General features: G+C 40.4%; 1 protein-coding gene across 1 annotated transcript in view; it reads left to right on the top strand.

Annotated features, from left to right (window-relative positions):
- The window catches only part of LOC138200430 (ephrin type-B receptor 1-like), an 86,733-nt gene that overhangs the window by 58,818 nt on the left and 14,430 nt on the right, over nucleotides 1-13,485 (top strand). Inside the window, exons 11-17 of the mRNA XM_069153091.1 lie at nucleotides 431-536; nucleotides 1,719-1,786; nucleotides 1,886-2,083; nucleotides 7,475-7,722; nucleotides 10,617-10,684; nucleotides 11,308-11,455; nucleotides 12,753-12,902. Of these exons, the coding sequence (XP_069009192.1) occupies nucleotides 431-536; nucleotides 1,719-1,786; nucleotides 1,886-2,083; nucleotides 7,475-7,722; nucleotides 10,617-10,684; nucleotides 11,308-11,455; nucleotides 12,753-12,902 (986 nt within the window). The remainder of the gene's footprint in view (nucleotides 1-430; nucleotides 537-1,718; nucleotides 1,787-1,885; nucleotides 2,084-7,474; nucleotides 7,723-10,616; nucleotides 10,685-11,307; nucleotides 11,456-12,752; nucleotides 12,903-13,485) is intronic.

Consider the following 13,485-nt stretch of genomic DNA (forward strand, 5'->3'; position numbering starts at 1 on the left):
AGTGCATAGCTGAGAGAGGGAATGAGAGAGGTTGCACAAGAGTGAAAATCTGGCTGTAAAGTAATTAAATTCTGCCCTACTTTGTGTGTGTGTATGTGAGAGAGAGAGAGACAGAGACAGAGACAGAGTGCTTGCAGTCATGTAAAATGAGCCTGGTAAATTATATTTTATGTGTTAGAGAGACAGAGAGAAAATGTCACTTGTATATTTTCCCTCCCAGAAATACTGTGTATGTGAGAGTCTCAAAAATATGAGAATTATGAAATACAATATATTTTTTCTCAATTTGTGTGCTTTGTGTGTGTGTGTGTGCTTTGTGTGTGTGCTTTGTGTGTGTGTGTGTGTGTGTGTGTGTGTGTGTGTGTGTGTGTGTGTGTGTGTGTGTGTGTGTGTGCTTTGTGTGTGTGTGTGTGTGTGTGTGTTCCTGCAGATGAGTATAAGTCAGAGCTCGGACAGCAGCTCTCCCTGATTGCAGGCTCTTTAGTAGGTGGAGTGTGTATCGTCTCGCTGGTAGCTATCGCCATCATCTGTACCAGGTAACGGTTTGCAGATAAACAAAAACAAAAACACACACACACACACACACACACACACACACACAGCCTCAACATACTGCAACTGCATACATGTGTCATTATAATGTCCGAACTGGAAGGGATGGAAGATGCCATATTAATAAGGCTGGGTACCAAAAGTCAACAATAATTCTATACTATCTTGTGCAGAAAAATGTCTTGTCATTTGGTACCAGACTTCGATATCTACGCTACATCCACACAAACGTTCACAGTAGCTTAACCATTAGTCTTGACCAAAACAAACGAATCTGCTTTTTCTGGAGCTTTTAACCACGTCTGACAGTATTTGCCATCATGTGAACGATTATATCATCAGCTGAGGAACACTGTGAGAAACATTAGAATGCTTGTAGGGGGACTTTGAGTTTGGTATTTTTTCTAAACTACTGTATGAGGAAACCTGGACGTTACAGTGAACAGTGTCTTCTTCTAAACTATAACTTTTTGATGAGGATATAAAATCCCTGTAAACATAATGCTGAATGACAAAATTGTATTAATGAATAAAATGTAATATCAAAATCTAGATACAAAGCTTTATTAATATGATATGTGTACACATGAATTAGAGCAGCATACTGTATGTCTCAGCTTTATTCACAGGGAAATATATTGTCATTTATGGGTAAAAGAATTTGTAATTACTAGAAATAGAAGTTCAGTTGTGGATCAATATTGGCGTCGCTTTTGCACATCCCATTTCATTTCACAAAACTTTCAAAGTGAAATTTGAAATGTCAAAGGTTTCTGTGACCCTGTGACCTCCCAGAAATAGAAAGCGGCAAGCTGTCTCTCCTGTCTGTGGTATAAGATGACTATTGTGAAGATCAGTTGACGTATTGAAATATTACAGAGTGCATTCCTTTGGTTCCATTCTCAGATGAAAGCAGGAAACAAGAGCTGACGACACCGAACAGTGACAAGTCACCCAATACTAATGAATTCCCAGAAGATGTTTTCCTCAGGCAGACTTTTTCATTTGAGATATTCAGGAAAACTTAAATTTCCCCTCGACACGCTGAAGAGATAGACAACCAATTAGAATTTTAGTCTCACAACATTTCAAACTTGTGTAAAATTTCTGTCTACCTGCCACCCCCCCTCCTCCCCCCTCCCCGCCCCCAAATTCTCTGTGTTTAGACAGAGGCAGAGGCAGTTGAAGGAGAGTGTGTACGGCGACAAGCTGCAGCAGTACAACACAGGTGGAGGTACGAACCCTCCTGACTCTGCACTCTTTACTTCTAAGTTGTAAAGATAAATAAGTGCCCATGTCTGCCCTACTTTAAACGTTCCTACTTTCTCCTCAGAGGTGACACTGAGACCAGACATGTTCAGCGGTCCCACCCCCACCGTGACCTTTCCCACCCTGTCTGAGGGTCACAGTTCACCAGGGGTCAAGATCTACATTGACCCTTTCACCTACGAGGACCCCAACGAGGCTGTCCGGGAGTTTGCCAAGGAAATCGACCCCTCCTGTGTCAAAATAGAGGAAGTCATCGGATCAGGTAGAGATTTTCATGGACTTAAGCGTCCTTGCCCTTCCTCTCTCTCGTGTTGTTTCTGTAAACTGTTAAAAGAAAATCTCAACAAATGATTAAAATGAAAAGTCCATGGAAGCAAGAGCTCCAGTTGAAGAGTTAGATAAAAAGAAATTAAATTCACAGTGCTAGTTCACTATAGACTGCCTCAAAAGGGAAGTAAGAAAAGTAAACCTTGCTTTATATAATGAGACCAACTGTCACTTGGAACAGTAGCTACTCAGCAGTAAATTAATCAATGTGTTCAACAGTGCCAGACTTTTGTGTCAATGAGAGAGATCTGGAAGCACGCAATGCCAATTTATTATTTTGCTTTATTTTTTCCTTTGAAGTCAGGAGAGATGTTTTATGCATGCTGAAAACTTTCACAGGAATAAATTAAAACTGTCTTCATGCATTCTCTTTGGCTATCTGCACTCTCACCGTAAAAATGCTGTGTGATGTTTGGCAAACGGAGAAAGTTGGTCCCCAAGCGTCCCCTGAATTTATTTTTTTGGGTGGAGGGGCATCTAGTTTTTGCATTTTAGCTGTTGGATGGAAAAAGGAGAAAAGACGGAAATAAAAAAATAAGGAAAGATTTTACAGTCAAGTGACTTATTTTACAACTGATATACCCTTTACTGTTTCACTTTAACTTTATAGCTTCTGTCCAAATGAAACACAGAACATCTTTATGCGTAAATAAATAGTGCCCCAAAAATCTTGTAAAAATATTTGACAATTCTATACTGTTGTTTTATCCGTCAGAATTTTTTTTTTTTTTTTACATTTGTTTATTATTTGTTTTTGTTTCCCCTAAAAAAAAAAATTCTGGGACCACAAAGTTAAATAAACAAAAATATACTCTGTATCAGCACTTAATAAAAATGATCAACACATCCTCGTACCGAAACAACGAAATGACTCCCAAAATACTATATTATAATACTATATAGTGTTTTCAGCGCCCTCTACAGGACCAGCATGTCCTGATACCTAAATGACAGAAATGCTTATTTGCAAAAACGACTTAAATGACTGTTGGAGATCTCCGTTGTCATGGTAACAATAATAAACGTATGGCTAATGGTCACAGTTTGGTTAGGTACGAAAGCAATTTATGGTTTTGGTTTAAAAAAGTATGTTGTTACACACATTACTTACGTAAGCCGACTCACGTACGCAAGTTAAAAAAAAACTCAACTTTGTTCAATTTGATGCTTTTCTTGTTATTCACGATTCCAGTGAGACCCCCGAGAGTTAATTAATCTGTTACCACAAATTAATCAACACAAAAATACTTGAGGGCCAATGGCGATTTTTCTTTCTTTTTTTTTTTCTTTTTTTTTTACTTCAAAGTACTGGTTGGTTTCTTGGAAACTTTCAAGGTACATACAATTTTATCTATCATGATATCATTGCATATTGTACTTTAGGGGAAATCAATTGAGACTTTTTTTTTTTTATGATAAAACTTTAAATAATCCGTCAGTTTGGGGTTTATACAGTGAAGTAAATACCTACAAAATAGAAAAAGAAATCAAAGTACTTCAAAGAAGTTAAAGCGATTATTATCACGGTATAAAATGCTTTACGATCTTGTGCATATTCTGCTATTCAAATATTATCTAATAAAAATTGTCTTTCACCTCAAACCGTATTAAACGGAGGAATGTTTTTTTCTTCAGATGTTATTCCCAAGATAACTGAAGTTATTTTTTCCCGTGGGCCAAAACCAATCACACCCAAATGAGCAGTGAGCTCCTGGTGTTAAAGGTCGTGAACCAGATTCATGTGCTCTGGGCTTTGGTCTGTTGAGCCACTCTGAGAGGCTTTCGGTAATCCCTCAGTTTCTCGCTTTATTTCTCTCAGGGAAGAGTTTCTCACCTCTGCCAGAGGTGACAGGGGAGGGATGAAAATGCCGGGGATGGAGGGGGGGGGGGAACATAAGCCCCAGTGATGTAAGGCGTGGCCGGACTTTGAGCCCTTAAATGGCTGGATCTCCACCCACTCTATGTGAAAAGTGAAAATGGATCCACACTTATTTCCTTCTTGTTTTGCCTCCGTGTATTTCTTTGATACCTCCTCCTATGCTCAACTATCGCCGCGGTTGGTTCAGCCCCTCCGGAGTTTTAGGGTTTGTTTGTGTATGGAGATATGCTAAACAAAGAACCAAAGGAGGGGGGAGAAAGCAGAACAACAGATTGAGGAGGGAAGATAAAAGAAAGAAAGCACCCTACGGAGATAATAAAAAAATATCTCGTCTTCCTGCCTCGTCCTCTCCCTCTGCGATAACACCCTCTCTTTTCCTCTCTCCTTATTACCTATCACTCACACTGTAAGAAATGTCCTTCACAAAAGCACTTTATTTGACTGAAGACAAGTCGTGAAACGTTATAATTTATAATAGAAAAGAACAATAATATCTCACCTGATAGTCCTTTACGAACAGTGGATTTGGATAAACTGTAGATTTAAGACGAATATTTTATAACAAAACCAATGAATCTTTCTTCTGATGCTCCAGCCTCTCCTTGACCTCCTCTGTTTTCAAAAAAAAGACCTGACATGTCCTCTGATTTTGCCTCTTGTGGAGAAAATTACTGTTTTCGTCCCTCCACATTCATCCTTTTATCCTTCCTCTCCCGTCGTATAAATGCTGTCTCATCTCCATCCTTCACTTTTTCTACCCTCCCCCCCACCGCGCCCACCACCACCACCTCCACCACCTCCACCTCCATCCTCTTTCCATTCTCCTTCCTATTTTGCTCTCCATCCATCTCTGCTTCTGCTGGTTTACAGCAGTGACAGTAGATATTTTTTAATGAGCAGTGAGATGTGGAGTAGAGATCACAGTGGGACAGGACGACACGGCCTGTCATCCAATTCCCATCACTCATCCATTATTCACACACCGATTTTTATCTCCGGGATGAGGACTTTTATTTTGAAGTGATATTCAATTTTCCTGTCCCCAAGCAGCATACAGCTGCATTTATTTTGACAAAAGACATCTGTGTCTCAACAGAAAGGAAATTTCCTGTGCCACGAAAAAGTTCATTGAAGTTACAGCCAGATTACATTGAAACTGATTTGATCAGCAGTGGCAGTACATGATGAAAACAATAACAACAGACAAATGAAGGCGACAACTGAACTTTTAGTTGTTGTTTTTTTAGAATACCTCCAAACTAGGGGTCGGTTATATAGATAATAATTATACGATACTTCAGGGTTTTTCCGTGAGAAAGATATTCTTGACGATTTGACAAAAACACCGAAAAATATTGTATTTTTAATGTCAAAAACATGCAATTGAAACAAAGTAAGGAGTTATAGTTTTTAATGTCAGCATAAACGTAACAGTTAGCCTTCAAATATTCAGTAAAAACAACATATTACTGTTGTTATTGTTGTTGACTTTTTTTTTTTATAACCAAACCAATGCTACACAACCAAAGTTGCTCCCCAATTTGAAACCAGCTCCTCCACCACGGAGCCTCTTTCAATCATGCTTGTTGTTGTTGTGCGCAAGTAATGTAACGCATGTCATACAATTACGCCGCCTAACAATATGTGATTACAAACTATTGCCACCATCACAATATGATTTTTTTTTCTTCATTATATTGACAAATATACCTATATTATTATAGGGCAACTCCTGGATCAAAGTGATGATTTATGGAACGAAAATTTCCAATGTATAAATAAGATACTATCGATCAATCAACTCCTGTTAAACGTGAGTTTTTTCCTCGCAGCTGTTGCGCATGTGTAAATTGTTGAATTGTTAGGTTCCTCTCTGTAATGTTGTAACCTTCTGTTGTGTCTTGTGTTGGAATTTAGCATTTCATAAATAAAACTGAATTAAATTGAATCAAGTAGTCAGATTTATAAACACAGAATAATCTATCAAAGCGTCACGACACCAATTAGACCAACTCCCCTCTCTGAGGAGTACTGTCTTTGAAAACAGAGAGTTTAGAAACTCTCTCCCCCCCCTACACACGTGTAACATCAGATTATGGGGGGTTGGACGGATTTAGGACGGGGACCAGGGTTTTAACTTCTTTTCTTTTTTTATTATTATTATTTCACCTTTCACGTAAACAACCGGGCACAAAACTTGAAATGTCTTCCAGCAATGAGTGCTTAAAATGTTTGTTACAGTATCACCATATTTAAATGATGTTGCCTCTCCTCCCTCTTTATGACAGCTGGCGTTTTACTCTGCCCTCCAGTGTGGCTGTTGGAAACAATTAAAAACATTTTTGTTTTTGTGTGAGCCAGTTGGGATCAAGTAACCGAGCTTCGGGTCTTCTGAGGCTGTGGAGGCGCTTTTTAAATGATAACGGTCATTAGAATTTTCCTGACTTGTTCTTGGGAGATGAGAAACCTTCAGCAGAAAGCCTGGAGCTATGACTTGTTGTGGGATTTCTCCAGCGAGAGAGCATTAAAATTGTTGGCTCGCTCATTTTTTTGTGCATGGCCAATGTGAGCGGACAAAAAGTCTCTGCCTCTGCTGTATTGACTCTTTATTTTTAATTTCTAGGAAGGTAGCTAATACAAAGAAGACGGCTTCCTATATGACCACAGAGACCTCCGCTCAATAACAGACAGAACACTGAACAAAGTCAGAAAGTGCTTAAGCCTGAAAGACAAATTAAACTGCAGCCAGGAATCGAATCCAAGAGCTTTTTGTTTCAGCGCTGTCTCTTTATCCACGAGGTCACCGGGTCGCCTTTATTTAACCAGGGGATTATATTTGAGGTGTGGTGTGCAAAGCCAAGTATTTGAGCAATAATAATAATGGCACTGTCCCTTTTATCTTGTTTGCCACCTCTGCTGCACAACCTTTTCTCTCCCTTGAGGGCAGTTATTGAGGGGATCCAATTTTTGTTGTTCTTTAAGTCTGCAAAAAAAAAAAAAAAAAAAAAAAAAAGGTGCCCTTGACCAGAGCCCTCGACCCCAATCTGCTCCGTCAGAGCTGCTCAGAGGCCTTTGCTATGAGATGGAGTGTGCAAGCGGCGGCTCCCAGCACTCAAGAGTGTGTTTGTGTGTTTAACACGTCCTTCCCCGAGAACAATGAGTTTGTTTTCACTCATTCATGTTAAATAAGGAAAGCTAACCAAACAGTATAACGTTCAGCCCCTCTGATTTCTCAGGTGACCCATTTTAAATCATAACTGTGGTATTTTATTAGCCTCTTTTGTCGTGTCATAATTTATTTAAGGGCTTTGAATTACGGAGCATTAAAAAAACAACGACTTGTTGTTTTCCCTGCTGAGTCACTTTCTGTTTTCTGAAGAGCGCTAGACGTGTAGTGATTTAGCGTTTCTAAAGAATGCTTTAATTCAGCGTTTTCTCCTTTTTCAGGTGAGTTCGGGGAGGTGTACAAGGGTCGCCTGAAACCTGTTGGGAAAAAAGAAATCCTTGTAGCCATCAAGACCCTGAAGGTGGGCTACTCCGAGAGGCAGAGGAGGGACTTCCTGTCCGAGGCGTCAATCATGGGCCAGTTTGACCAGCCAAACATTATCAGACTGGAGGGCGTGGTCACCAAGAGCAGGCCGACGATGATCATCACCGAGTTCATGGAGAACGGAGCACTGGACTCATTTCTCAGGGTAAATAACATGCTGCACTTTTCATCACTTTCAGGAAAGGATTGTCTACAGTTTTAATGTCAGGCAGATGCAGCATATTCTGATACCAGACGTCTTCAAAATAAAGCTGCACATTGCGTAAGTAATGTGTGTCTAATATTACTGTTAATAAAAATATTATTCTTGCTTTGTTTAAAAAAAAAAAGCATTTCTCAACTCAAGGAACTCGGTCTCGCCTTGAGGTTCACCTACTTTTTCAAGAGCTTTCTGTCAACCCCAACGTCCTCATCAGCTTTCCATTATTCTGAGCACCTCTCTGACTTTTCATTGATGTTGTCAGTTGACTTTGACAGTTCATTCATTACTTTGTAATCTTGGCTTCAGGAGTATTCCTCAATGAGATTACATATTTATTACAAGATACAGTCACGTTAAAAATAGTAGTGATGTGTTTTAACTTGAGCACACGGTCTAAAGCTCATGAGGGAAGTACAGTCAGGGTGTCCAAATCCACTTTTGCTGGTTTAACGGCAAATAATCTGATCACAAAGTGAGGCGTGTGATTCAGACGGATGGCACTTAGTCTCCTACTGAATCATTGGCGTGTTAACATTAAATAAACCAATCAAGAGTGTCATATCCAAATCCCTTTTAAAAGCTGGTGTGCTTGCACCTTAGTGGATTATTTAAATAAATGTGGATTTGGTGAATATTGGGAAAGAGCTCTTTCACACTGACATTGTAATCTTTTGCACTGCTGCATGTTCCTGTGTGTGTAACAAGCAGAGTGTGCGCTTATTATGCACTCACTTATGTAGGTACATATTACAATCTTAATAATACACCCTTAAAACAACAGTAAAATACTGCACCATTGATTTAAGACCTGGAAATTACTTTCTGCTCCCTCTAAATAGCTTTGTACCTGACCAGACTTCATTTTAACATCAACACGCTCATTGGTGCCCAGATGGCTACAATTACATTTACAACATCGGAGGCGCTGGATGGAAAACGACGACTTGTGTCTAAAACTAGCAAAAACCTAATCTGGGGTTGTGGGTGTGATTTGATCTGATTTGATTGACAGAGACCAAATAAATGTCTTCAGATTCTTATTCAAAATGTTGCTGAATCCTGATTGGTGCATTGAAATGTGTGGCATTTAAGGCTGCATTAGTTTTAGGTTTGCATACCGAATAAACTGGTGACTTAGTGTATGTGCCTACAGCATCTATATGCACACATACGGTTCAAACGCATGAACACCCAAACACGGTAACAGTTGAAAGGAGGACCGCTGGTATTTTTTTTTTTGCAGAAAGAGACACAAGAAAGACAGAACCAACCTTCTGCTCTGCCTTTTTCTCCTCTCTTCTCCTTCCTGTGCTCTTTCCTCCTCATCCTGCCAGCCTGTCAGTCTGTCCGTCTCTTTGATCCTGCCCTCCTTTTGAGGCGTCTCTAAAAACAGAAAGACAAAGTCTTTGATGTTTGGTTCTCACAGCGTGACCCCTTTTGACTCAGAAATCCTCCGATGACTCACACACACACACACACACACACACACACACACACACACACACAGACGCAATGATCGATCCTACTGGTGTTGCTGTCCTAGCGTGACCATCTTGCAGGCACAAGACCCAGAGGATCAATGCAGCGTGTGTGTGTTTGTGTGTACCTAGAAGAAGGTCTTTGCCGGCAGAGGATTAGGCTAGAGGAGCATCAAAGGCATGGTTTGATGCGCAAAGTGAATTAAAAGACACACACACACACACACCTTGGACTGCAACTGTGTCAGCAGGGATGTCAGAGGAGTTTACAAGAAACAGTCTGGCCCAAAGGTGAAAGAGTGAAACGGCAAAAAAGGAAATATTTGGATCTTCGTAGAAAATGCCTCATAAAAACAAAAAGCCTAAAGCGCCTCAAAATGTCTTCACTCTCAATATGCCGTAAAGCCACTTCTGTATAGCCTTGGTCATGTTGCTTCATGCTGTTCAAAGTGTGTGTTGTATCCTGCAGTGTGTGTCCACTCACTAGAGACATGCAGCATTGCTCAAACAAAGGTGGCAAAGATGTATCTGCAATAATCTGTTAAGACTATGAATATTTGTGAGGAAGTCAGGATGTCGGTCAACATGTGTCACACCTGGAAACTGCCCAGTCCAACCAGTCTGACCTGGAGGCCACTGAGCAGCTCCACTGGAGCAGCCGGAGTTAAGAGCACCACAGTGGTCTTAATGATGGATGGTCAAAGGATGCTGTTTGACTCTCCCACCCAGATTTTATTCTTCCAGTCCCAAGCTCACGTCTACAACCGTTAAGCAACAACGTTCACAATTACCAAACATCCTCGAGTACGGTACCGTTACCAAGTATGAAAGCAACCCAAATTTCTCTTCCTTGATCAATTAAATCAGATTCCAGTCTCATCTCGTCTTTTTACATTGACCGTAACATGAAGCACAGAACACACTCATTACACCATCGACTGACTTTTAAATGATAAGTAACTCAACTTTTTTCTTACCAGAGGTACAAGGTGATGTAAAAGTGAACGTTTAAAACAAGAAATAACACTATAAAAACAGTATTAAAATGACATTAAAACTACAAGAGAGGCGAGCATTCTTTGGGGCACAAAGTGCTTATGGGAAACAAATGCATTTTGAAAAGCTTTTTAAAACTATCAATTGATTCTGCATTTCTTACAACCAGAGGAAGATGGTTTCTGCTGGGTCCCTTTTTCAGTTTTCTTTTTGATGTATTTATACCCCAAAGATGTCTATTATGACATTTTTAGAATACTGACACATCTCTTGTCCAGACTTTCTCTAAATAACTAAAGTGAAAAAAAAAAAGTGTCATAATGTGAAATATAAACAATTCTGTCACGGTTCATGGCTTTACAGCAAAATGACGGACAGTTCCCTGTGATCCAGCTGGTTGGTATGCTGAGGGGCATCGTGTCTGGAATGAGGTACTGACAACACAAACACAAACACTCACTCACACACACACACACACACACACACACACACACACACACACACACACACACACACACACACACACACACACACACTTCTACAACAGAAATCGATAACAAAGACGAAGAAACTTTTTCAGATCGTTCAATGAGAAGTTAGATTTCTCTGTGACAGTATCAGTTCTTCCATTCTGAGATCTCATGTGGTGATATCCAATACTGTCTGGTCATGTGTATCAGCAGCCTGAGATATGAGTTATAAGTTAACTGCACCCCAACTTCTCGGCTTGGCATATCAAAACACTGCTCAAACACACACACACACACACGCGCGCACACACACACACACACACACACACACACACACACACATGTACGTACACACACACACACACATGCCAGATCCTATCTGTGTTATATTGCAGGCTGTGATAACACGAAAACATGTCCATATACACATTAAATCCCATTTATTTTTTCATCGAAGGTAGCTGGCACAGCGATAACACACACAGACACACCCCCACTCTAAATCCCATTACCTTTTTATAGTAACCTAGGTAGCTGGCACCAGATAACACACCATCACACAATAAATCCTGTTGATGTTACAGGTATCTGGCGGAGATGAGTTATGTTCACCGGGACCTGGCAGCGCGGAACATCTTGGTTAACAGTAACCTGATGTGTAAAGTGTCCGACTTCGGCTTATCACGATATCTGGAGGAGGACACCTCCGACCCCACATACACCAGCTCACTGGTAAGATGTCACACACACACACACACACACACACACACACACACACACACACACACACACACACACACACACACATAAGCTAGATATGACACACTAATTCTCCATACACACACTGCGGCCTGAAGATGGGAAAACACTTGTTGTGACGGTGGTTTTAATAACCAGGAAAACCAGGACCGTTCCACTCACATTCATTAAAATAACACATAAAGTGAAAAATTGGTAGATTCAGATTGATTGAAGTGCAATCAAATGTTAAGCAGACACATCATAGGACGTTTTTATAGTTGGGAGTTTTTTTCATCATCAAAAATGGCGTACAGCTACCTGTGATATTTATTTTTAACAGTTTACATGTCTTTGCACAGAACAGCATTTTCTTTCAACTCCTCCCTCTTTTTTACACCCGCGGTCATTCCTGCATTTCCTGCTGCCCACAGTGCTTTCAGAGTTTATTTTGTCAGGTCTCATAGGCAAGGAGTCATTTGCTTCAAGTAGCACTATGCTCTGGGAATCTTCATTCTGAAGCTAATTCACGAGATATTCACTCATGACTATAAAGTCATGGAAAGTCAGATGATCACTGAACGCATCATCCTCTGGGGAAACGAATGCCTGTTAGAAATTTAATGACAAGAAAATCCAGGTCTTGCGAAGATATTTCACTCTGGACAAAAGTGTTGGTGCTGTAAAGTCACGTCGCTTTCCTGGCTGAAATCAATCTGCTCGGAGGGATTGTGTGAGTGTTTGTCTCAAACATTTCCTTCGCTACAACATATTTTATACACCAACCAGACCAGCGTGTAGTAATACATTTCTTTATCCTGGATTTCGGTCAGCAGTCAGAAGAAGGAATTTGTTTTTTTTCTCACTAGTTTGTCTTCATTAGAAAAGACAACAGCAGATTGCTGTGAATTTGTGTCCGGTATTTGGAACAGGTGTGTGTGATCAAACAGCTGCTTTGTCTTCACTTACACACCTGGGGAAGCAAAAATGTAGGAGGATTAAGGGTTTTAGATTTTAAAGTACCATCTTTCTTTTTCACATACGTACACACAGCTCTCATCACTGTATGTAGTAGGAGCAACTGTATGATGACCATTTCATTAGTATTCAGTCCTCACCTTCACCTTGATAGCACACTATTGCAGATATATGGGCTGCCTACCGCCTCTGTTACATGCAAGCAGACCCATCAGGTAGAAAGCAACACATTTTGAATCCTTTCCGAGTCCGTTTGTTTATTTCCGTCTTTTATAAATTCTCTTTCTTCTCCCCCCTTTCTTCTTTGTCTCAGGGAGGTAAAATCCCAGTGCGGTGGACGGCACCGGAGGCGATCGCCTACAGGAAATTCACGTCAGCTTCAGATGTCTGGAGTTACGGGATCGTCACCTGGGAGGTGATGTCATACGGAGAGAGACCTTACTGGGACATGAGCAACCAAGATGTAAGTCACCACCTGCTTGTGTGTTTGTGAGAGAGTCTGCCTGTTGTTTTGAGCTCTCAGTGATGTCTGTGACTGTAAAAGATTGCCTTTCTGGTGTGTGTGTGTGTGTGTGTGTGTGTGTGTGTGTGTGTGTGTGTGTGTGTGTGTGTGTGTGTGTGTGTGTGTGTGTGTGTGTGCGAGGCGCGCTTGTTTGTTTCCTTTGCCGTCTCTCCCAGCTGGGTGTCTGCATGTCTAGGAAAACACATGAAAAACGAGGACATCAATTTAAGTGTCACATAAGTGTTTGTTCTCTGAACATCAGATCAAAAGGCACCAGCACTGTTTCCTTCCTGACATTTTCTTCAGGGAATATGTTTATTGTACTGACATCTTTATTCCAATCACCTTCACAGTATGATCAATTTGTTTTTTTCTTTTTTTCTTTGTGCTCCTATCACATTGAAGTTCAGTTCTTTGAGATTACATTCATTCCGCTGTTTTGTTTTTTTTCAGGCTAGAAATGATCACCAATTTGATGCGCAATCATATTATAGTTCTCTGCTGTTTTTGTGTTAAATATAACGTAAAAAAAAAAAAAAAGTTC

This window comes from Embiotoca jacksoni, unplaced genomic scaffold (genome assembly GCF_022577435.1).
Source record: "Embiotoca jacksoni isolate LCO1_2020_lvr unplaced genomic scaffold, fEmbJac1.0.p SCAF_19, whole genome shotgun sequence".
NCBI classification, from domain to species: domain Eukaryota; kingdom Metazoa; phylum Chordata; class Actinopteri; family Embiotocidae; genus Embiotoca; species Embiotoca jacksoni.